The sequence below is a fragment of the Silurus aristotelis genome, assembly GCF_946808225.1.
Source record: "Silurus aristotelis genome assembly, chromosome: 3".
NCBI classification, from domain to species: Eukaryota; Metazoa; Chordata; class Actinopteri; order Siluriformes; family Siluridae; genus Silurus; species Silurus aristotelis.
Genome location: NC_139576.1, coordinates 25334417 through 25360152, shown reverse-complemented (window position 1 = coordinate 25360152; position 25736 = coordinate 25334417). Strand labels below are relative to the sequence as shown.

The 25736-nt window shown below is 42.9% G+C and overlaps 1 protein-coding gene across 7 annotated transcripts in view; it reads left to right on the top strand.

Annotated features, from left to right (window-relative positions):
* Positions 1 to 25736, top strand: part of hdac4 (histone deacetylase 4) — a 164794-nt gene that overhangs the window by 124479 nt on the left and 14579 nt on the right. For all 7 annotated transcript variants that reach the window (XM_083537490.1, XM_083537491.1, XM_083537493.1 and 4 more), the window contains 11 exons: positions 33 to 226; positions 4149 to 4358; positions 5457 to 5643; positions 5922 to 6055; positions 8730 to 8832; positions 10094 to 10140; positions 13955 to 14062; positions 15890 to 15945; positions 17169 to 17256; positions 18258 to 18377; positions 18748 to 18845. In XM_083537490.1, the coding sequence (XP_083393616.1) occupies positions 33 to 226; positions 4149 to 4358; positions 5457 to 5643; positions 5922 to 6055; positions 8730 to 8832; positions 10094 to 10140; positions 13955 to 14062; positions 15890 to 15945; positions 17169 to 17256; positions 18258 to 18377; positions 18748 to 18845 (1345 nt within the window). The remainder of the gene's footprint in view (positions 1 to 32; positions 227 to 4148; positions 4359 to 5456; positions 5644 to 5921; positions 6056 to 8729; positions 8833 to 10093; positions 10141 to 13954; positions 14063 to 15889; positions 15946 to 17168; positions 17257 to 18257; positions 18378 to 18747; positions 18846 to 25736) is intronic.

Genomic DNA, 25736 nt, shown 5'->3' with positions numbered 1-25736 from the left:
GTGTGTGTGTGTGTGTGTGTGTGTGTGTGTAGGTCTAAGTGGTCTGCCCCTACAGTCACCTTCCATCCATAAGCTGCGTCCTCACCGGCCACTGGGTCGAACCCAGTCAGCGCCTCTGCCCCAGAACACACAGGCCCTGCAGCAGCTCGTGGTCCAGCAGCAGCACCAGCAGTTCCTGGTCAAACAGAAGCAGCACTTTCAACAGCAGCAGCTCCACATCAGCAAGGTACACACCCACCATCTCTCCATCCCTTCCATCTGTTCTCTTACTTTCTCTCTCTCTCATTCCTTTCCCTTGCCCACTTTCTGTTCTGTCTCTTGTCACTATGGCAACCAGGAGGATGCACATCCCTTATTTGGGCACACCGGAAGCTTATTGAATGTACGTGTGTATTTAATAGTGTGTGTGAGTGTGTGTGAGAGCCGCACTCTAAATGCAGTGTCATGAGATGAGTGTTGGTGTAGAGAATTACTCCAGTGAATGAAAAAACCCCCCTCTTATTCATTCTCTCTTTCTCTCTCTTCCTTTCTTTGTCACTCTGTCTTGTCTCTTGTCCTCTCTCCTGTTCGTTTCCCTTTTCCCGCTTCCTCTTTCACCATTATTGATCCTCTCACTCCGCCTCAGGCTTCCCCCCCCCCCCTCTCTCCTTCTCTCCATTCTTGTTTTCGCAACTCTCTTCCCCTTTTCCATTCTTCTTCTCTCTTGCTCTCTCTCTTTCTCTCTCTCTCTCTCTCTCTCTCTCTCTCTCTCTCTCTCTCTCTCTCTCTCTCTCTCTCTCTCTCTCTCTCTCTCTCTCTCTTTCTCTCTCTCTCTCTCTCTCTCTCTCTCTCTCTCTCTCTGCCAAACTGTGAGCACTGTGAGCTTTATGTTTGTCTGTTTTCCCCCCACAACACTCATCTTTTTTTCTTCTCTCCACATCTCTCTCTTTTTCTCCCTTTCTTTTTCCCTCCCATGCTGATGTTTTGCCCTATCTTCTCTATCTTTTTCTCTGCAGTGCTCACGCTCCCCCTCTGTCTCTCTCTCTCTCGCTTGCATTTTAGATAACAACTGTTGCCAGAACATTAGACTAAAGGGGGGAAAAATAATAGTCTCCTCCTCCCTGTTTTTGTGTGTGTCTTTTGTCTGACGCAGTGTATGATCTGGAGATCTGGATGATGTTTAGCCTCAGGATCTGCGCCCACACACACACACACACACGCACGCACACAGGGGCTAAAAGGTGGCTTTCGTAAGCAGGCCGATCTCCCAGGATGACAACCTTCAGTGAACAGCGCTCTTCCTGGACGTGGTGTCGTTTGTCGCTCGCTCTGCAGACACTAGAGGAATGTAATACCTCTGTGGCATTTCCCCTGTTTACGTGCACAGTTAGGAACTGCTGCAGGAAAGATATGTGCACCACATGAGCATGTGAAGTGCTTCCAGCCAGCAAGACTTTCCCTCTCATACGGCTGCATTTTTCTACACGTGTATCCGGTGTGCGTTCAGTGTGGCCCTTCTTTATATCCAAACATAAATCTGGCGTTTCTGTATTTCTGCAGACTTCTGTGTCTGCATTAGCTAATGGAAACAAAAAAAAGAACTTTACTTCTCATTCTGAGACGTGTTTAATCTTTTATTTAATCTCTTCAGCGCTTTTTTTTTGTTGTTTTTTTTTGCTGCCTTTCTGCTTTTCCTTCACAAAGAGCAGCGTAATCAGCGCTTACACAGCCACTCAGGCACAGTGAATTTCCACTTTAAATGAGTAAGAATGTGAAAAGAGCAACAAAAGGGGAGGTCGGGGGCGCGGAAAAAAAGAAAATTGAAAAAAAGCAAAGTTTGTTTGGAGAACTGAGGACAGGGATGCGGCATTGCCAAGTGCTCTGACGTCAAAGATGTTCCCTTGGCTCGGAGCCACAGTGTTGTGTTGTTGCCAGAGTTGGCTCCCGTTCCCGTGTGTGTGTGTGTGTGTGTGTGTGTGTGTGTGTGTGATCCCGCTCAGGCGATAGGGCAGGAGGTAGTTTTTCAAGAAAGCAGGCAGATTCGAGGGTGGAGTGTCAGGAGCCGTAAAAGAACAAACGCCCTGCGTATCTCCTGGCCTTTTCCGTTCTCTCTCACTCTGCACTCTGTGTTACGACATGCCCTCGTTTCGATTTCCCGTGTGTTATTGTAAGATCGTATTGCCAGCCCGTGTGTGTGTGTGAGCCGGTTTTCATGGTGTAGGGTCTAAAGGGTTCTCGTGGCAATTTCCATCTTTTTTTTCCTCTCTCGAGCGTCGACGACTTCATGGCCTGCTGACTCGTCAGTCCTCGGCATCGGCAGTGCTCCTCTGTAGTTCATTCTCTGTAATTGCTGCTCAGTAAATAGAGGTGAGCGTTAGCGATGCCGACAAAGCCAACGGAAACGGAGACGGTTCATGGAAAGCAGGTTTCGACTGAGCAGAAGGAAAGCTTTCTGCAATCAGACTTGTACTAGCACTCGGTCGCTCGAAGCCTCTGGGTTACTGATCAGAAGGTCGAGGGTTCAAGCCGCATTGAGCAAGGTCCCTAACCCTCTCCTCCACGGGCTCGGTATCATGGCTGACCCTGAGCACTAAGAGAACATTTCACTGTGATGATGTGTAAACAGCGGCGGAAGAAATACACGAAGTATGTAGTTGAGTCTGCCTTCACATGTATCCAGAGTACTCTGATTTATTATGGCTATCAGGTTTCTTCAGCCATTTTTGTCACAAGATTTTTTGCTTCATCAACTGAGTTTGTTTGTAAAGACTCTGTTCCTCGTAGCACAGTGATCGATATCTGTTATAAAGATCATGAGCCCAAAACCTTTTCGGGTTCAGGTTCGAGGCAGGAGTTTCTCCCGTCCTCTCGAAATGTTCTGCTTGTTGTTGAACTGCATAGAGGTGTTAAGTAGATACCACCGAGCGGGTTTAAAACAGAGCCCGATCGGTTCGACGAGTTACGGTTTTTATCCGCTCATTAATAAAAAGGAACGCCTGATTTGGCTAAATGTAGTTGAGTAAAAAAAAAAGATATTAGACGTTGAAATGTAGTAAAGTCTCCAAAATACTTCAGTAAAGTAGGGATACGCGAAAAAAACAGCTTAATTACGCTAACGTGCGAAGACCCTCCACTCTTCAGATAATTCCCCGTCTCAATCGTAACTCGCTACGGATTTAAGCGTCAGACAAAAACATGTAAATGTAATAGTGTTCGGACGGGCCGTGTCGTCTCGTAGAAACCGCGGACGAAAATGTCGTCTCGAGGCTTTCGGTTGCTTCAGCAAATCGGACGTATGCAGGAAAAGCACAGAAACTAAATGTAGTGAAGCAGCTGGACGCTTTGCCGAGAGGAAATTCGGAAAGGCGACGTTACTCTGCGGCTGCGCTCTTCTCTGAACCGGTGCTATTGTGACACGGTGTAGATGATTTCCTAATATCAGGTCCGTTAATATTTGGACACTGACCAAGCTGTATATTGGGGTTGATTAGAGGTAATAATACGTATAATAACCACTGAGTAAAAAAAGCTATATATATATAAAATCAGGAAACCAAAAGTAATTGGACTGTCTTTTACTCTGTCGTCCCTCCACATTTTACCTACAATTAAGCAAAAAATGATGGGATGTGATGTGGCTGCTGACAAAAGCAGCAGGATGGATTTCTGAAGGGGAATAGGATTATATGATCTGCCCACATTCAAGCCAAGTGCTTCTACAGCCCAGGTGGACAATAACACGAGACACACTTCGAAAGCAAGAAGTGGAATGTACTGCAATGGCCAAGTCAGTCACCTGACCTCAACTTACTTCAGCATGCATTTCAGTTTCTAAAGGCAAAATGCCCTAAGAACAAACAGAAACTAAAGACAGATGTTGTAAAGGCCTGTCAGTGTATCACCAGAGATGATATCTAGTGGATGGTGATATCCGGCGGTCCCAGATTTTAGGCAGTAGCAGAATCACTTCTGATTGAGCAGAAGTGCCTTTTTCATCCTTATCAAAACATCCTCGTATGAGCACAAATAGGTCAGGGCTTCAGAATACCATCAAGCTGAAACACTGTTTCAGACAGTCAGATATTCAGGCAGCCACGGGAAGTCTGGGCCTGGACAAGGACTGAAAATAGAGCTTTTTTCACTCATGCTGTATATGTTTCACTTTGTAGATCATGGCCACTAAACCGAATGAGCCAGGCAGGCAGCACGAGAGTCACCCGGAGGAGACGGAGGAGGAGCTGAGGGAGCATCAGGCTCAGAGCGACCCTGCCGAAGGCCTGATGCGTGGAATCACCATCAAACAGGAGCCTCCTGATCAACTGGAGGAGGAGCTGCAGCAGCGAGAGAGACAGGCAGAGCACGAGCTGATCTTCAGACAGGTCAGGCACTTGGGAATTATGCAGGTGGAATTAAAAACATGAAACCACCAAAAACCTGCGAGGAAAAAAACAAACACACAAAAAAAAAAGCTGCCCTGTGTATTATGTGAGGTATAGAGAGATATTCATGATTACATTTCGTCTCAGTCTGCTCTTGGCACTTGAAATGTGCGCTGCACTGTACATCAGTTTTTGGCTCGGACTTAAAAATAACTCAGACACCCACACAGTCACGAACGAACCTACAGACGCGCATGCACACACCACCGTGTCTCAGCACGCCCCCGCTCTACTGAGGCCACTCGCTTTATCTGTGTTTCACTCAGCAGGAGCGAGCTGAGGTTTAGGAACCATGAAGTGTGTGTCTCTGCAGTATCCATCGCTCTGCAGCTCCTTCACACACACACACACACACACACACACACACACACACACACACACACACACACACACACACACACACACACACACACACACACACACACACACACACACACACACACACACACACACACACACACACACACACACACACACACACACACACACACACACACACACACACACACACACACACACACACACACAGTGATTTAAACAGCCTATCAATTTAGTGACAGCAGAGGGAGGCATTCTGGGCAATAAAGCCTCTGTATTCCAAAATAGGCCTCCTTTATTCAGGCTCAATTTGCGGGTCTGAAAAGTTTTCAGGTTTTTACCTTCCTATATGTTAGATATTTTCCGCACTAAGACATTTATTAGGAATTTTTTTGTTGTTTCTTTACAATACAAAAATTTCAAAGCCGAACCGTAGATCAGTAAATCCATTAGGCCTCGAAACTTAAAGTTTACCATTGCAAAAGGGGGGTTTCGCCTGTATTTATATAATACTTTGAATAATATTTGGTAAAAAAAAAAGGACATTTGGTTGACTTTTTTTTTGGCTCCTTTATTCTATTGTTATGTAAATGTCTCCACCTCGTGGCAGTGTCTTGTAACTGCAGGACTATTTACAATTTATCATGAAACGCCCGTGGCTTTGCTTTGCCTTGTTCTGAAGTCTGCGTATGGCTGTATTTCCTCCCTGTCTCCGAGCAGCAGGCGTTGCTTTTGGAACAGCAGAGGATCCATCAGCTAAGAAACTACCAGGCATCGATGGAGGCCGCCGGTTTGTCTGTCACTTTACCAGGCCACCGCCCACTGTCCAGAGCTCAGTCCTCTCCAGCTTCTGCTTCATTCCCGATTGTGGTGCAGGAGCCCCCGACTAAGCCGCGTTTCACCACTGGTCAGTACCTCCAGCACATTCAAACTCTTATTTAAAAAGAATCCAGTGAACCACTAGGAACCAAAATATATTGGTCGTATTGTGCATTGTTTATTGTAAATATATACACACACAATTAGATAATATATACAATTAGATACCGTTACAGTACATAAAACCTGCTAAAAGGACATACATTTAAAACAAACTAAAAACTGTCTGTCCCTTTTGAAAGCAGTGTGAGAGAGCGAGAGCGTGTGTCACAATGCTCGTGTGTGTGTGTGTGTGTGTATCTTCAGGGCTGGTGTATGACACTCTCATGCAGAAGCACCAGTGTATGTGTGGCAACACAAACACCCACCCAGAGCATGCGGGCCGAATCCAGAGTATCTGGTCCAGACTGCAGGAGACCGGACTGCGCAGCAAGTGTGAGGTAGCGAACTCAGGACACACTTTATAAATCAACAGAGTAGCCCCCTGAAATGGCGTTTTCACATGTCTTCCTTATGTCCATGTGACTCGTATCCCATCTTTACTGATCAGAGTGCTTTTCAGTGGTACAGTGTTCTCTCAGGATAGTCTCTCAGGATAGGTGCACTGAGTGCAGTGCGTCTTATTTGTCTCTAGAGGGTGCTATAAATCCACAATTACGCCTCAAACCCTGGTCAGTCTTTCAGTGCGCATTCATTCTCGAGTGCTGAGACTTTGAAAGTGTGACACATGATTACAGTGGTTTGATTGAACATCAGGTCATGGATCGCTATTAGGTCTACCAGGGAAAAAGGCTCCTGTTGTGAAATCACAACAAGTACAAAGCCATGCATCGAATGGAGTGGTGTAAAGCATGCAGTGGAAAACGTGCACTGTGGAGTAGCGAATCATGCTTCTATGTTTGGCGGTCTGATGGGCGAGTCTGGGTTTGGTGGATGGCAGGAGAACGCCACCTAATCAGCTGCATTGTGCCAGCTGTAAACTTTGATGGAGGATGGATTGTGGTATGGAGTTTTTCATGAGGTTGGGTCTCGGCCCTTTACTTCCAGTGAAGACGAATCTTAATGCTTTAGCTTGGTTGGCCTGCACTAAACCCTAAACTCAACCCAACCAAACACCTTTGGTGGTGAACTGAAATGGAGGTTGTGAGCCAGGCCTTTTTTTTTTCTGTAGAGAACCAAGCGTTTCCCTCCAGCAGAGCCTCACTAATGCTCTACTGGGGAAATGGGCAAAATAAATTCCCCCTGGAAGAAGTTGCGGAAATCCTTCCCATTACAGTCCCTGTCGATGTAATAGTCAGGTGTCCCATTACTTTTGTCCATATTACAATGCCGTCACAGAAAATGATTTGAGTTTGTAAAGAAGTTTTATAGATTCAGTAGTAAATTACTGCACTATTTCCAAAAACTGTATTGTAACTATCACATTATCGATATTTTATTATCTTATTGCCCAACCCTAATATGATTATTGTTTAGGTAGGGGGAGGAACCACCAGGGGAAGCGATTTATTATTCAACAAAGCCAAATTACGCAGTCTATTTGGATATTTTAATCGCCTCAGATGGATCAGTCGAGCGTAAATTCTACACTCGTGAAAAGGCAGAAAAACCCCTAAACAAACACTGTCGCTTCTGAGTGCTTTTATAGCATTGGGTCCGGCATGGCGAGCCTCTTATACTCAGCAAAAACACCTGCAGTGCTTCATTCCTTCCTCCTAGCATCATGAAGACGGCTGACGTGCGGTGACTAAGCCCGAACCCGAAGTTAATAGCTCTAACTGGATCTAATCTCTCCCACCAAGCTCTTCTTCTCTGTGCTCCATTGCGTCACGGCTATTAGAGCCAGTCGCATAGTTGCCGTCTCTGTTTTCCCACAAACAAACAAGTAAACAAGCTCTCTCTCTCTCTCTCTCTCTCTCTCTCTCTCTCTCTCTCTCTCTTTCTTACCCTGTCTCTTTCTCTCTCCCTGTCTGTGTCTATCTGCATGGTATGGGAAGTGGGTGTAGCTAGCTCTTCTGTGAGATTGTTTATTGTTCTGGGAGATGGGAACACAGAATTGGGCTTCAATTGAAGTCAGTTATGACTCTAATACCCCCTAATCTACAGCAGCCGGAGGGCCCCCACTCCCCCCTTTTTTTTAACTGCATGTGCAGTTAAACCCTAACCCACCTTCCGCTGCTGCAGGTGTCACCATCGCTTACACACGCTCTCGCAGGTGAGCGGCTCTGGATCGCTCCGACTCCTCAGAGAACCCCCTCACGGTCTGGCCGAATGCCACAGCTCACTTTATTGCCGCTCCAGAGCTTTGTTCTGGTGCCGAGCACATCCAGACTGAAACCCGTTGCTGTGTTCGTGCACCTAGTGCAAACTTCAGCACAGACCATAAGCACACGCTTTAGATATCATGATAATGTGCGCAGCCTCAATGCGTATATGAGCACACACACACACACACACACACACACACACACACACACACACACACACACACACACACACACACACACTCATCAGTCACGAGAGGGCTTTTTGTCACCTTGTGTTTTGTGCAAAAGTGAATGAGAACTGATGGCAGGTACAAGCTGAAGGTGTGAGTGAAGAAGGTTGAAAATCTGAGAAACCGTTTGAGCCAATGGTTTGGTTCTGTCACATGGCCAGTATTATAGGCATGCGGCGTGCAACACTCGTGCAGAACCCGGAAAAAAATGTCAGTTCCAATGTTGCCTGCTCTTCAAATGTGCCGTGGCCATGCATAGAACATGAGCGCTCACCTGCTGCTCTGTGGAAACTTTGGGGTTAGGGTCTTGCTGAAAATCACTTCCTGTGATTTTCCTCTATAATTTACACAAAGCTGGTACTTATGTTTAACTGTCTGAAAGGTGCAGTTTGCCCCAAATTGTTCCTAGACTTGTAGAAATCATATGCAGGTCTGCGACAGAAACGTTGATTCGCAGAATTGTGTGTTTGAATTCAAAGCTTTCGAGGGATTTAGAGGAAGGGACCATGCACAGGGCTCTGCAAGCTACAACCAGCTGTTTTAAATAAATAATTGTTGTCGGATACTTCAAACTGATGCAGATTGTGTGGTTTGTTTGTTTGTTTGTGTACTTGCAGTGTATCCGGGGCAGGAAGGCCACACTTGAGGAGCTGCAAACAGTCCACTCTGAACCTCATGTACTGCTCTACGGGACCAACCCACTAAGACAGAAATTAGACAGTAAGGCCAATACACACACACACACAGATTATTTTTTATCCGTATGTATATTTATATTAGGGCAAATTCATTTTAACGGCACTCATTTTTATTAATTAATTCAATAATACACGACCCCCCCCCCCCCCCCTTCTTTACTCGGATATAAAAAAAAAGAAACATCCACCGAAAAATCATTCGTAATCACTAAACATTTGTTTCACTGATGCGCCAACTCTCAAACGCAGCACCAACATCCGGCAAATTCCGCAATTAAAACCGTCCGTGTGGAAACATAGCAAAAGTTCCGTTTGGTGTCCTGATGATTAACATCATTTGAAACACCATAATCACTTTAAAACGTGTACAAGATTGTTTTGTGTTCATGCTCTATTGTTGAGTCTGTTTTCATTAATGATAAACATACATTTGCATAAAGCATAAATATATATATATATATATATATATATATATATATTTATATGTATATATATTTATGCTTTATGCAAATGTATGTTTATTATATATATATAAATATAATATATATATATATATATATATATATATATATATATATATATATATATATATATATATATATATATATATGTGTGTGTGTGTGTGTATATAAATAAATAAATAAAAATCCTGACCTGGGTAAATAAGAAGGAGCTGTTTTAGTGATTCGCTCTCTCAGTGAGTGTGTGATCAATCAGTATTCCCCCCCCCCCCCCAAAAAAAAACACTGCTGCCTCTGTAGTATTAGGCTTGTTTTCAGCACTTCACACTAGACCCAGTTCCTCCCCAAAGCTTATTTTCACAAACAGCACCGTTTCCCCTTTTTGGCTTTCATCAGATCTGAACGTGCCCCAGAGCTGTCCGTCAGTGCTCCCAGAGCCTCACACAGTTTTCCATGACTTCAACCGCTCCCATGCTTTCCGTTCAGTTGATCAAACGACGTTCGCCAATTAAATACGCCTCCCACGCAGTTTATCATTACGTCCCGTGCTACACTCGATCACACACACAAGCACAAACACACATACACAGATCTAATCTCGCCTCCTCCCCACACCCTCCGCGCCGCATGAGCTCAGGCGACGGCCAGAACGTTCTCATAGAACCAGTGTCTACCCGTCAATCTCATTTTTCACCAAATCAGACAGACAGCTGGGGGCAACACTCACATTACCAAACTTGATGAAATCTCTGCTTCAGAAGGCCTCAGGGGGTCCTAAAAGGTGATCATCACCTCTTTCTTACTTTCTTTTCTTCTCTGCAGGCTCTGTGACACCCATGTTTGTGAGGTTGCCCTGCGGGGGCATCGGGGTAAGTTTTTCTCTCTGCTTCTCTTATTCGCGTGTGTAAATAATGGGACTGTTTGTTCCCCAGCGAGTCCCCCCCAAACCCCCAACCTCTAGCAGCAACAAAAACTGTTGCTGTGCTTACCGCCGAGCGGGTAATTGTGTCCAGATGTTTTCTATAAACAAGCTGTGTGTGTGAGGAGGTGAATGCAGTGGAGAGAGGGCTAATCTTTTATATTATGAAATACCATGTGTGTGCTGAGACTAGGTGTGTATCCGTGTTGCAGTGTGCTTTACGGTCTGTGTGTGTGTGTGTGTGTGTGTGTGTGTGTGTGTGTGTGTGTGCGTGCGTGCGTGCTTTTGGATGAATGGATGGCCGCTTCTCCAGTGCTGAGTGAGCAGAGCTGTGTCTATTCTGCAGCGTCGTTTTGATGGCTGTTTCCTACCATGTCTAAATGAACCGCCAGCTTTTTAAACCCCCCCCCCCCCTTCCCCCAATCCACCACATCTCCAGTGTTTATGAATGACCAGGCACAAGCATTTCAGCACCTACTCAGAAACATTCAAACATGTGTCCCCATAACACCATGCGGAGGTTTGATGTTTGTTTATTGATTTTGTTTGTTTGGTTGCGTTCGTGTGTTACGGGTTTCGGTAAACAGGAGTACGTTTGGCGTTTTTTTGGAAGGAGTTTCCAGCGCCAATGCATTAACCCTTCGGACTTATTAGGATTCTATTGCCATAATATGACGTGCTGTATTATTGTATGATTTACTCCAAGAATCAAATTAGAGCCTGGTGGACTGAGCACCCGGTTATAGCTGCTATTACTAAAGCGCTAACAGGGAAATGACCCGTTTGGCGGGACCGTAGTTGTGTTTCTGATTTTTCGATTGTGCTGTTATTAGAACATCTCCCCCTTTTTTCCCCACTGCATGATGAAATGAAAATACAGCATATGGACCAAAGTATCGGGACACGATTTTTCAAGGCATGTGTGCTTCTTCCCCTAATTGTTCCCACAAAGTCAAAAGCACACTATTGTATAAGGATGTATAGCATTCACTCAATGAAGATATGATTTGCATGGGCTGGAGTGAAAAGATCTTGAGCATCCTGCTATAGAGTGAAATCAACATAAGCATAAGTCACCAAGACTGCTGTGTATCAGTGCTTATGATGAGCGTCCTGTACAAATGTTAGTTTTTACCCATATTACCCTGATTCTTATCCTTGTGCCATCTTGAGTGTTATGCAAAGCATTTTTGTGGCGATAGATAGAGATTAACTTGAAAAAGGTTCCTCATCGTCCGTCCTGGAAAAAAAAAAAAGAAAGTGCATGTGTAGTATTTATTAATGAGTTGTGGTTGTGGGATGTGAATGCTGGTGTAATGAAGGTGTGTATGTGATGTGGCTGAGGTGGGGGGTGTAGGTTGACCCCCATCAGCGCTGTTAGCCGGGTGATGAATAGCAGGCAGGCCTGGCAGGCTGCTGCAGTAGACCCGGTGCAGCTTGGTGAGAAACAGAAGGTCTCTGGACTCTTTTATGGAAATGGAACAAAATTGTTGTCTTCCTGCGTCTCCACAGCTAGCCTCCGCTCTGAAAATTAGCCTGTCAGAGTCGGGAGAGACTGCCTTTCTTCATTCCAACGCCATCACCCCCCCCCCCTCCTCTTCCTCCTTCACCGTACTCCAAATCTCCACAAATGTCCATTAAGAAGTTTTTTTTTCTTCCCCTCAGCCTCTCTTTTTTTTTTTCTTCTTTCCCTCTCACACACTATTTAGTTGCCTGTGTTTGCTCAGGCATGCACATAATACACATCTCTCAGCTCTCAGGCCCGTGTAATCCGTCACTATACACTCCAGTGTCCAGTTTCTATTTTTCACCTCGTGCCTTCTCAAATATCTATTCCGCTTTTTATACATCCACACTGTCTTTCCCTTGACCTCGCACTCTGTTTCTGTTCTTGTACTTTATTTTTTTTTTTAGAACTGTAAATTCACCACAGGCTTGTAATTCGTGACAGAGTCATTCTTGGCCAAGCTTGAAAGGGGTACTGTTTTTTTTTTCTTTCTTTTCTTTTCTTTTCTTTTCTTTTCTTTTCTTTTCTTTTCTTTTCTCTCTCTCTTTTTTTTTTAAACACTGCCCTTGAGCACTCATGCCATTGCAATAAAATTCATAAATTGCCAGCGAATATATATGCACAAACGAAGCCCCCTTGGGATTTACCCCACGAGCCCTCAGCCTCTCGGTTCACGGTTTGTCCCCCCCTCTTTCTGAGATTCCAGCCTCCCCTGTGTGCACACAACACGAGGAAAACATTGTTCTCTGTACACGCCGAAATAAGTGTATTCTCCCGAGCTGCGAGACCTTAAAGCCGAAAAAAGCAGCTGATGTAATGGAAGGTTGTCTTTGGCGGCACTCGGTTGTAACGTTGCCGTGCGTCGAGGACACCTGTTCAAGAGCTGACTCCAAACATACACGAACGAGTCCCTGGGCTTTTAAGTTGGCGCTGGATTTTGTATGTGCACGTGTGTGATGTATTTTTTGTGTGTGTGTGTTGGGGGGGGGGGGGGGGGGGGGTTATGGTCCAGGTCCAGGCTGGAGTAATTGCATGCCGTAGGACAGGCGTGTGTTGGAATAATGAATACCGACTGATGAATGAGTGTTTTCTGTGTCCATACTTGGATGACACAGGCGTATACACACACACAGTCCTCCTGCCAGGTTTTTTTTTTTTTTTCCTCCCGCTAACGTTTACTCTGCATGGCACCGAATAAATGCTCCTCTCACCTGCGATCTTCACTTGTATCCCAATTCCGAACTCGCGGGAGAACCGATTTCACACAATTCAAACCCACGACATTTTCACATTTGTTGCCAATTTTGCGCTTGTAAGCAGTTATTTAGCACGATACACACATTCCTGTTTGCCACACAGGATAACTCTACGTCTATTTGGAGTTGGAATGTATTTCTCAGAACCGTTACACTGCAGTCTCGCTTCCACTAAGTCTGTTGCAGGTTAGCACATGAATCACATTTCTTATTTTTCATTATTTTTTTTCTTTCATTTTTGTAATATATATAAATATACCCCTTGTAGCTGCTACATGTATCCGCTAAGGTTTCAAAACAGAGATTTCTTTTCTGTGGTGTCAGACAGGTCGGCTTAAATATTTCAAAATATATCCCACAGGTTTTAAAATTTGGGTTGAATTTGATACACGCACATTGTTTATGATTCAGAAATAGAAAAAGTGTATATATATTTTTTACAGAATTATTTGTGAAAACCTCCAAGCCACTATCGTTAATCAAATCAAATGGTGATGAGTTTCTCCTTACACTCACATTTTTCAGAAACTATTGCTTTCCTGGCACTTTCATGCACTCATATAGTAATTCTGCACAACCGCAGTAAACAGAAAAGCAGAACGTGAGCAAACCCTGAGCCAGGATGTTGAGGCAGATAGCAGGAATCTGTTTCTTTAGTAGTGCAGATGCCTCAGCATGCTTTCTGAGCTCTAAAGGCGTCTAGCAAGTGTTGGAGTAATAACGCCGGTGTTTACACATTGCAGTGTGTAAGCAAGGCCTGACTTTTTTCTGTTGGGTGTGAAGATTAGTCAGGAGTGTTGACTGTGGCATCAGCCCAAGCAAATATCACACCACGGTTCACTGTGTCGTAGAATCGAATGTGTTTTTTGTCCCTGTCTTGGATTGTTCATGCATCTGTTAACAAAAAAAATAAAACTACAATCACATTATTATTGTTTTCTTTTTTCAAATCAAGCCACTGTAGTGTGTTGATGTTTATGCACCCTTGGTTGTGTGTGCAGGTGGACAGCGACACTATCTGGAACGAGGTACACTCTTCCAGCGCGGCTCGTCTGGCCGTCGGCTCTGTGGTGGAGCTGGTTTTTAAAGTGGCGTCTGGAGAACTGAAGGTAACACCATCCTCATCTTCACATATACACCGTGTCTGTCACTGTGTTTCATTTCCCCCCAAAACAATTCATCCAGAGGGGGAACAAAAAATGAAGCTATAAGTTCATTCAGCCAAAAACTTTCATATGACGTAAAAAGTAGAAGTGAAGATGTTAAATATTATGTGAGGTTTTTCTTTATTACCTGAATAACAGTGTATTAGTCTAATATAGGGCCAGTGTGAGCAGTGCAGCAGGTGGGAAGATTCAGCACGAGCAGTCTGGAACGCATGACACCCCCATGCATGTTTACATTTTTATTTCTTTTTTTATTATTCGACATAAACGAAAGGTTTTAGAACTTCGAAATGTAGAACACAAAGAAAGGAATGTGCATTTTCGCCACTATTCCTGTTCCCGACATCAAACGTTTCACAAAACAGGTCAGAGTTTCTAAGTTTAATCTCTTCTACTGAAGAGCTGTACTACAACTTTAATTGCAATAGGATTTTTTCTCTCCCTTCTTTGTTGAGTCTACTTATTTGTCTTCCGCTGATCTACTAATATGCAAATTCTGAAACAGGGAAAGGTCTAAAGTGATCGTATGATAGGATGAAGTGTTGTTCCAGTGAAAAACAGACACAGGAACATTTTATAAACAAAACAATTAGTGGCTTTTTTATTTTTATTTATTTTTTAATTTTTTACTCAAATGCATCTTGCAGAGGTATTCAGACCCCTGACTAATTATACCTTATTACCGAATTATTTCATTCTGTTCAATATAATAATTTAAAACACTGGAACTCAAAAACTGCTTGGATGGTCACTTTGGAAATATATATATAAAAAATGTATATATATATATATATATTTATATATATATAACCCCATGCTTGCTTACGTTTTCATCCCTCACATGTTAACATTTGGTCTTTTGGACTTACCAGCTTTGATTTTGTCCACTTCTTCTCTGGAGATATGCTTTAGGTTGTTCAGGTTGTTTCATCTGTTTGTTCAGTAACATGAGTTAATTAATTAGTGGTATGAATACGTTTGCAAGGCACTGTACCTACATTCCATTCAATTCGCTTTGATTTGTATAGTGCTTTTCACAATGGACGTTGTCCCAAAGCAGCTTTACGGAGATGACTAGGTAATAAAAAATTAATTTACATGCGTTTAGCGCCGATCCCTTCATATTTATCAAGCGGATTAACTGGTGTGTCTGTTACCTTTTGGGGAAAGTGAGTGAAGGAGTTCATCTGTGTGTGAGATCAGCTGATATCTGGGCATCCGTTCAACGGGAAGCAACCGAATCTCAACCGAATGCAAACACTTCTGTGTGTAACCACATCATTAGTGAGAGTGCAGATCTCAGCACACACACACACGCTCACACACTCGCAGAATAACATCCTGTCTGCCAGTTATCCCACACTAAAATAGAAGTGCAACACCTCAGCCACAGCCCAGCCCAGCCCAGCACACTCGAAGCACACCGCTGAGAACCATCATTACACCGGCTAGGCCCCTCTCTGGAGCGAAAAAGAAAAACACTACAGCACAGCTGCTTCACCGTCATTAGGATAAGAAGTCCCTGTGCTCAGAGAGTTTTCCACACTCATCTGAGTGCAGTGACTCGCTTGTCAGCACCTCTACCGTTACTTTAAATACTCTGCCGCATGATCCTCCGCTGACCCGTTCTTTCTGAATGGAAAACAAAACTCACCAGGATTTAGAGTAACAGAATATCACGCTGCGAGTGTGAATCGGGCCGTTAGGTTGTGTGCGAGCCCGTGCGGTGGTACAGCTGATGCAGCTGTGTGTGTTGGTGTGTGTTTACAGAACGGTTTTGCTGTGGTGCGGCCTCCAGGACACCACGCCGAAGAGAGCACCCCCATGTGAGTACCACTCCCCTCACTGCAGAAACCACTTCACCATACTGCTATACAAACACCGGTTCACTTCTCAGCTCAATCAGCTTCACTGCATGAGTCCGTTTCTCTATTACTAGTAACAGCAATCCTGGAACCTATTTTCTACCAAATCAGACTTTGGATCATTTTTATAGCCTGCAATATAAATATATATGACGGTATTTTACCATCCAGAATATTGGATTGTTTGGATCATAAAATGATACTGGGATATACATTATATATTCAAATACTGGTATATACATATAGTCTAACCCGTTAGACCTGAGGTTCTAGTTTCCACAAGATTTGTACATCCCATTCCACCATTTAATTCCCATTTGCTACTTTAGTATCCTCCACTCTTCTGGGAAGATGTTCCACTACATTTTGGAGTGTGGGTGTGAAGATTAATGCCCATTCAGATACTGAAGAAGGGTGAGGAGGCCTGGGGTGCAGTCAGCATTCAAATTCATCCCAGAGATGTTTAGTAGGGTTGAGGTCAGAGCTTCTGTATAAAAGGCCACTCAAGATCTTCCACTCTATCCCATGTAAACCCTATCTTTAAGGCTTTGGGTCTCTTGGGAAGGGAAACTTGAGCCCATTCTGTCTGTGTGTGGCTGTATGTGTTTTTCCGTACGTTTGTTTCTGTGTGTACAACCCACTCTGTCCGTCTGTCTGTCCGTCTGTCTGTCCGTCCGTCTGTTTGTCTGTCTGTCTGTCTGTCTGTCTGTCTATGCATCGCTGTCTCACAGATTTGGTGTGGGTGTGTACGTGTTTTGAATACCGGTGCAGAAAGTGATCCGCATTACTACTTCCTTCTTTGTTTTACAGAAAAGCCTTTTCACTAAACCGGCCTCATTACATAAAGGTTAAGTGAAATGATTGTTCCACTGAGGCTTTGAGAAAAGGTTAAATCAAATGGCGGTTGCAAATGTTGTGGTGAGAGTGTCAGGCTTAGTAGAGGCTGTGTGTGTGTTCGTGTGTATCACTGCGTATGGGCTGTAGGCCAGGCCAAAGCACTGTTCTCTCCACTCTGAAGTGTAGCCAGAACTCTATGGGTGAATTGTCATTAGTGAAACGGGAGAATCCACTCGACCAGGGGGTCGACTTTACACAGGATTACACACTACACTGCTCTCCTGTTCTCGCTGCTCTCCCTTTCTCATCCATCTCTCTCTCCACTTTTTCTCTCTTTCCAATAACAGGGGATTCTGTTATTTTAACTCGGTGGCCATCGCAGCCAAACTCCTCCAGCAGCGACTGAATGTCAGCAAGATTTTGATAGTGGACTGGGTGAGTGTACTTTTCTATTCTAAATTCTAAATGGTCAGAAGCTGTATTCCCAATTCTATTTATTAATATGGCAAGTTGCATATATAATTTACTGCAGAACAGAGCGAAAAAAAGAGAATTATAAAAATAATTACTGCTGCTATAATATAAGTGATAACATGAACCAATAATTTACTTTGGGTAAATGATTGGTAAATTACTGTTATATAAACAAAAAAGATAAAAAGCACAGACTATAATTTGAAACACTGGTTACACTGAGGGAAGTGGAAACTCAGAGGATAAGATGTGGGACATCTGAACTGAAGGTCATAAGCACCACCAAGCTGCTGCTATTGGGCCCTTGAGCAAGGCCCTTAAATGCTTAAATGCACAGTAGTATAAATGAAGTCGCTGTGCATAAGAGCGTCTGCAAAATATCATTAAAAGCAAGTATAAAGCCACATCTTGTCAAAACCTGAAACTGTTTTCACAAGGCATTTCATATCATCACTGACAGGTTAATATACGTATGTAGGTCAGTGAGAGTCCCTCTGAGGACTCCAGAGGCATGATCTGGTCCTCTGTGTGCAGTAATCCTGCTGGCCCGACCCGACCGAGTTCATTAAGGTCTCGGGATGCCTTTGAAACGCCGCTCATTTCCTCCTGTCTGTCACGCAGCACTTCTGCTGGATCACTACACGCAATCACACAATGACAGCATCTCACTTCAAAAGGCACAGGATGAGACGCACAACCCTGTTAAACATTATTACAGTCAGCTCAGAATAGAATGTTTATACTTTTTTTTTATTATTATTATTTTAATGTTACGAAGAATGTGTCACACAATGTCTTTTCCAGCATAGCATCTGATTTTCACATTGTGTTAGACGACTAACATTTTTCATGTTCATATGATGCACCGTGTGTGTTTTTATAATTTTTTTTCCTACCACGTATGGTTTTGGTTTTGGTTATGGTTTTCATAAAAGAATACTAACACCACTCTCGTCTTTTAGGACGTTCACCATGGCAATGGCACCCAGCAGGCTTTCTACAGTGACCCAAATGTGCTGTATCTGTCCCTGCATCGCTATGACGACGGGAACTTCTTTCCTGGCAGCGGCGCTCCTGATGAGGTCAGAACCACAGACGCAGCTGAGACACCAACTCATCATGTCTCATAGGCTGAGAGAACAGAATAACACTACGTTTTTTTTTTTTCCTACACACACACACACACAGGTTGTAAGCGATATATATAATACCAGGATATACCATCGTTGTGTACTGATGTTTGATTGATTGTCTAAAGGGTTTGGGACTCAGAAAAGTTTTGAATCTTAGGTTAAGACAAGTTCTAGGGCTTAGAAACTATTATGGGGGCCTAGTTCTTATAAAGTATGTACTGGAAATCTGTTGTTGTCATTAACAAGTATATTTGTATTATAATTGATGCTTTATGGAGTTCCACTGCTTTAACATAAACCATGTGTGTGTGTGTACCAGGTGGGCTCAGGGCCTGGTATGGGCTTCAACGTGAACATGGCCTTCACAGGCGGTTTGGAGCCTCCCATGGGTGATGTGGAATATCTGGCTGCCTTCAGGTAACCACAAGTGTATCTTCAGCTAGTTTGCAATGTTGCTTTGGGTAATGCATTTATCGTTTAGTACTTTAATAATAATTTGACTCATTGAAGTGCTGGAAGCAAAAACTGAGTACCATTTTGAAATTTGACTGATCTGCCTCCTTGCTAAATTTACAAGATACTCCCTTGGATGTTATTTATTATTACTAATTTCACATTTTGTTTTCAATTCCATTTCGTACAAGCCGTGATAACCTTGATAGCAAGCCATTTCTGTGTGACTAAGAAGTGTGACATTTTTCAATATTTTGATTAGCATTTGTTTTTCTTTCGAGCCGTGCCTGGTGCAGGTTTAGAGTTTCCTGCTGAGAAATGGCAAGTCCTTGTATCAGGTCCCTTGCCTTCTACTTCCACGCCCACAGAATACTGAAAGTGTCTGAAACGTAGTGAGCACCTCACTGTGTGCCTGAATCTTAAGCAAGGTCAAATGAATAATCTGTTGCACTGCTGCATGTAAATCCTGGAGAAGCAGCTGAGGAAAGTGTGCACACTGCCTATGACTTTCATACACACACGCGATCTTTTTGCATCCTAGGGAGAGTAAAGGAAAGTGGGAGAAGCAAGCTTTCAAAACAATGTCTTGTAACAATTAGTTTAAGCTCCGCCCCTCTTTTGGCCAGTCTCTTTTATCTGTGTACGGTGGCTGATGCGAGTCTTTGAGGATGTGCCAGTAGGTCTGAGCCCCATTAGCTCCGGTGTTTGGGACTATTAATAACCCTTTCCCCCCACGAACGCCAGCACACGGCCTATTTCAGACCTTTTCTTTGAAGAGGTCAATCCACAACAAACACGTTCACTCTGATCCTGCAGGCAGACAAGCGGCGTGACAAACAGCCCACAGCACGGCTGCAGTAAACCTGCATGATCCGTGCTCATCCCTTTCTTCACCTCCCTCTCAGCGCTCCAATCAGCCCTTATGGTCCTGTGTTCCAGTCTCTCGGGCACTGTAAATCTCCCTGCAGCGCATCACTGATAAACAGCACAGTTTCGCTCCGGCCTAAGCTCCGCACGCAGTGTCTAAGTGGTGCCAGCTGCTTCACACAACGCATCACTCGGTGCTTTCTTCACCGCAGCCAAACACGTATCTTCCCACAACACACTTCTTACACCGAGCCGTCTGACACACACATTATATTCAGTCTGTTTATACCGTGTCCTGCTGGCATCCATCTAACTTTTGCTTTGCACAGCAGAAATGCCCCAGAAATTCATTCTGTTAGTGTTAAAGTGTCGGATCTGCATTTTGTTACTTTTAATGCTTTTTATTAGACTTTTAGCAATTTATATTTTGCACATGTGGCTGTTTCATTGATCTTTGTATTGACACAAATGGGTAAGCATAGTGCATATATATATATATATATATATTAATTAAAGGATAGGTTCCCTTTTTATTTTGATTTCTCTTAAGATTTCATCATTCTTTTAAATCAGTGACATGTTTTCTTGCCATCGTCGCCACTAGTGCTAAAATTTAGATTTACAACACTGTATTTATTTCTGTAAAGATGTTTTGGGACAATGTCCATTAAAGCACTATACAAATAATATAGTATAATTAACAAATAATATATTCTATACAATCCTCCATTCGAATGATCTATTATTGTGTTTTTGTCCTAATTGTTACGATGGAGACGTTTATTTCGAAGGTTTGATACCTAGTATCAGCATTCTAACAGTCAAGTCTTCGCAGATGTTCCGTTGCAATAAGTATAACTATAAATGGATCAAAAGAATGATGTCATTCTTTTATAAATAAATATATTGTAAGCATTTGATAATGTGGAAAAAATCAAGCATAAAAAAGGTAATAGGTGGAAAAAAAATTTTAAGTAGTACATTTTATATATATATATATACACACACAATTATTATAATACTTAATGAATTATTATAACTATAATAACTATTAATTGGGGTGTTACAGTACACAAAATTCATGGTTCAGCTCATTTTCGGTATGGTTTGGGGGGGAGTAAAACATAAAATAAAACAATTTTAAATAAAATGCCTGCTTGGTTAAGTAATATATAAAATAATATGTTATGATATTTTATAAAAAATTTAATTGAATAAATCTAATTAATGCAAACCAGTTTTCTATTATATTTATTTAATTGAGTAATCAATTAAATTGCCACAAATTAAGTTGATTTCATAAAAGAATTAAAATCAAAAATTAAATTTATTTGTTTACATTTGTAAGACCCCATTTGGGTAAAACGGATTTGTATGTAAGTGTGCGTGTGTGTGTTACAGTTAATATAAAAATTTCTAAAGATATGATCTACTTAACTGTTCTACTTATTTCAGCATACGTTAACAAATGTCTTCATTTCTTCCATCCTTTATTCAATTCACTCCCTTGATATATAGAATTGTCAGAATTTTCTCCATGGATTATTTATGCATTCTTTTTATGCATAATACTGTAAATCTTATTTCCGGTGCAGAGCAAGTAGCCACAGTGACATTGCGTAAACTCTAGTTTCTTTTTTATTTTTTGCATTTATTTTTTATTTTTTTTTATTTTAATATCCCTGGCATTACTGTGTATGTTTTCAAGTTAATAATAGTAATTAAAAAAATGCACTCTTAGTGCGAGGCGGAGACTAAACAAACTTGCGTTTTGCCACTTAATAGGTTCCTGAGGAATCACAGATTGTATCCATGTTCCGCGCGTGAAAAGGAACCGAAAGCCCTGCACCGAAACATTTCAGTACGAACATGTTCAGTTTGTTTCAGTACGAATATGTATACCGCTACACCACTAATATATAATTATAATAATAAACTAATTCCCCCCCCCCAATCCGCACTGGCAAATTGAGCACCCGCTTCCTGCAACTTTTATCCACATGTCCCACTGGAGTCTGCACATCTGTACACTGAGGAGCTGAAGTGAACAGCTGATTTGGAATGTGTGCAGCTTGCAGCATTATGCTATAACCCCTAGGGAATATGACGTGTCATTGGCTGAGAAATATGAGGGGTAATGTGTTGAAGTGTGACTCAGGGTTGGTCACAGGAGCCCCAGTCTGCTGGTGCAGAAGTGTGTGGTACTGTGGTGTATGACTCTCAGAAGCACACTTTGCTGAACTGCATGATGATTCAGTCTGAGTCTTTCCTGCCAGTCGCCACTCTGAACTTGGCACCCAGCCCTATACAGTCAGCTCATTGGTGCTGATCATGGTACCCACAGCACTGCAACCTGGCCTGCTCTGCTCTGCTTTGCGCTGCTCTGCTCTGGTCTGCTCTTTATCTCAATCTCTCTTCTCTGCTCCTCTGCTTTCTATTACACTCTGTCTCCTGTCGTTTCACAATGCAATTACACAATGAAAAACATTAGCGTTGTTGAACATCTGGGCGCGAATATAACTATGAATGAAATGCACAGTATATACAAATACGTAGCCAACTTTGCACCCATGGAGGCAGATATGGTGCGCTTTCCAACAGTTTAGTTTCGCCAGCAACAGTTTGGGGGGGAAAAACACTTATGTGGGTGGTGGTCAGATGTCTGTCCACAGACTTTTGCCTGTCGAGTGTGCATGTGTGTTTCAGTTATGTAATTGTAAGTATGTCCAATTTTGCAGGAGCTAGGCAAATCAATATTCACTTATTTTCCCCACAACGCCATCAATGTATATTTTTTTCCAACAGTGTCGAAGTCGCATGAGTCATGAGTTTAGTAATGGAAAGCTCAGGAGTAGTAGAGCAGCATCCTGTTGGAAAAGAAAGTGTGCTCGTGCACTGACTCACTGACTCTTCCTCCTTTTTGGCCCTTGCTAACAATCTGATGTTCTTCTCAATCATGGTATAGGTGTAAGACTTTTCCTAAATACATGCAAGTTAAAAAAAAAATGCTGACTGCAGTCTATATTTGGACATGCACCCATGAAACAGAATGAATCAGAGGATAATAGTTGATGATTGTTGGAAAAGATGGTGCAGGCCAAGTATCAGGCAGAACATAGGATCATGTTGCGTCACTTTCCTTGAGGTTGGACATTGAAGCACTTCTGTGAGCAGATGCATTTGTACAACGGTGCATTCGAAAGTAATATAAGTTTTTCTAGCTGAGCTAAGCATCTTCATGAAGATTTACTTTATTTATTACCCCAAGCTTCAAAAAGAAGCTTCTCCAGCCCACAACTAAGGCTTATCTTCAGTCAGAAATCGTAAGCCAATATGTGCAACTAGCATAACTCTAGGTTTCCCATCCAGGGTGTATTCCTGTCTCATGCCCAGTGATCCCAGCATAAAGCAGTCACAGAAAATGAATGAAATGAAAAAGTGTTTACAATTAACAGCACAAAAACCACTCTGTCTGTCCAAGACCGGGGAATTTAAAAGAAACTCTTCGTTTTTGGGGGGGGGGGGTTTATACCGCTCGACTTGATGATCTCCTTTTTGCTAATGCACTCAATTCCCCACATGAAGAGCTTGGCGATTATCTAATGCATTAAATCCATGTTCATGTTCAAATCCAATTTTTGAGGTCCAACCCGTTGGAAGGAACCATCCCCCTGACAAAATCTTTCTTACGTGCTCTCTCTCTCTCTCTCTCTCTCTCTCTCTCTCTCTCTCTCTCTCTCTCTCTCTCTCTCTCTCCTCTATCTCGTTTTTCTCACCACCCTCTGAACGCTGATTTATATCTCTCTTAAGACCAGAGAGGGAGAACCCAGCAGTCTATATATCTTTCCTTTTTGTCTTTTCTCTTTCTGTTTTCTTGCATTGTTCTTCCCTGCTCTCTTTCTCTTTCTTTTCGTCTTTCTGCTTGGTTAATAATGCGTTATTGCAGCAATGATAAAGACTGAACGGAAAAATGTGTATCCCAGCAAGCCGATGAGGCTGCTCTGGTGTAAACAACCACCGTCTTTCTGCCTCCCTCCCACTGTCTAGCTTTCTCCAGCGTTTTCCTTCTTTCCCTCTCAGCTCGGTTTCGTGGGCCGTGTGAGACAATGCGTGCCTTGCGGGCTCACCTTCTTATTTAGCCTACACTCAATGCCACGTTGCATTTACAGGGGATCAAGCTCGACATGAAGAAAGAGGGAGAAAAAAGATAAGAAAATTGGCTCTAATGAAAACCAGAAGCCAATGCATTCTCGCCATGAACTTGGAAAAGGAGAGGAGAACTGAAGTTAATTCAAACCAGCTCTCCGCAACGCCAGATGACGAGGCTTTGAAGTGTTTTCCCCCTACTTTTCCTTTTAGGTCTTTCTTGACTTTTTTCGTACAGGGGGAAAGATTGGAAAAGCCTTTGAGCCTGACAGATAGCCCTGGATAGCATTAACCCTTCGTTGGTCCTGGTGGTTTTACAAGTGGGCCCCATTGTTTCCTCTAACCACTACTGGCCTCCCTTTTTTTTTGGGTGGGGTGCTGGGTATCAGAAATAATTGTAAGGATGAATTATTTTTTGACAGCATGTGGTCCCCCTGTCTCACTTCCACTTCTCGCAATTTGTCTCGGTGCACTGCAGGAGAATCCACAGAGGCATTTGCTAATTAGCGATCATAAATCTTCGCCAACCATCTCTCACGATGTCTTCTGCAGTGGATCAGCTGCTGCTTGGCCTCTCCATTGCGAGCATTTTCCTTTGCACAACCTTTAGCGATGATAATCTGAGGTGGATTGCGAGCTTTTTTTTTGTTTTTGGCGGAGCGGATGAGCGCTTAATGAGAAGAGACCTTGGGCGTGTTTCTTGTCAGCGCCATGTGAAGACGACGGCGACGACCTTCTCCGATGCACGTTTCCAAAGAGCGTCTGTTTGGATCATTAACAAATTGGCCTGATCTCTGTTCGGTGTAGCATCATCATATCCTGTAGATACAAAAACCTTCTGTTGTCTTCTAACAAGTGGCTTCTGCCAAGCCATGCTCCAGTTCTACACAGTAGACGCCTCTGACTCGGGCTCTTTCAAATGCACTGCCACTATCCATTAAAAAAAAGAGGTAGAACGACCGTTTTACTCTCCAATGGATATTTTGCTTAAGGCAGTTTTTACATGGAGTTGATTGATGAGGATATTCTAGCGTTCAAACAGGTCTCAGCCATCCATGCCTAGAAACTGGTCCCAAACATAAGAATTCAAAGGTTTCCTCGATGTTTTAAGCCCTGGCTTTTTTTTTTTTTTTTTTTTTCTTTTCTTTTTTTTTGCACGTGGACCTATAGCCCTTTATGTGGGTTTCTACTTTAGATTTTCTTTCCTTATTATTAAATATAGAACCAAAACTATCTAGAAATGGTCTTGACTCGAAATCAGAAAACGGCAGTGTTATCAGACTAGGTACTGTAGCTGGTCATTTCCCGAGAATATCGTCGAAGGAGGAAGGCATTTGACCCCGAGGAGTTTGGGGAAACCGAAGGAAAAATTTCACATGAATTTCAGGATGAAATGTTGGGAAAGAGTATTGATGGCCATTGTTTTATGACTAAGATGGGTTTGTGTCATCCTCAGAGTAAAGGGCTTTGAGGCTTCCCGATAATCTCTTGGGAAAGAGCGGAAAGCCCAAGTGCATGTAAATGCATGTTCCTCTGGCCCTGGGAAAAGCCACTAAGAGCAGCACAGTGTTCTTTCAGCACTGCTGTCAGGGTACTGGCCTGCAATAACCACTAAACACAGTGGGATACTGACAGTTGCCATTAATCCAGGCTCAGAAATGAGCTAGACAAAGTCCGAAGAGAATTTTAGTTCTGGGTTCACACCTCTCAGCTTTAGAAACATATGCTTTCTGCATTAAAACCATAAGGCTGATGAAGGAATAGAGAGTCTCGCAACTTTCTATCCTTAAGTAGTCTTTTTCTAGTGCTGAGTTCTGTATTGCACATGTTTAAAGCAGCACT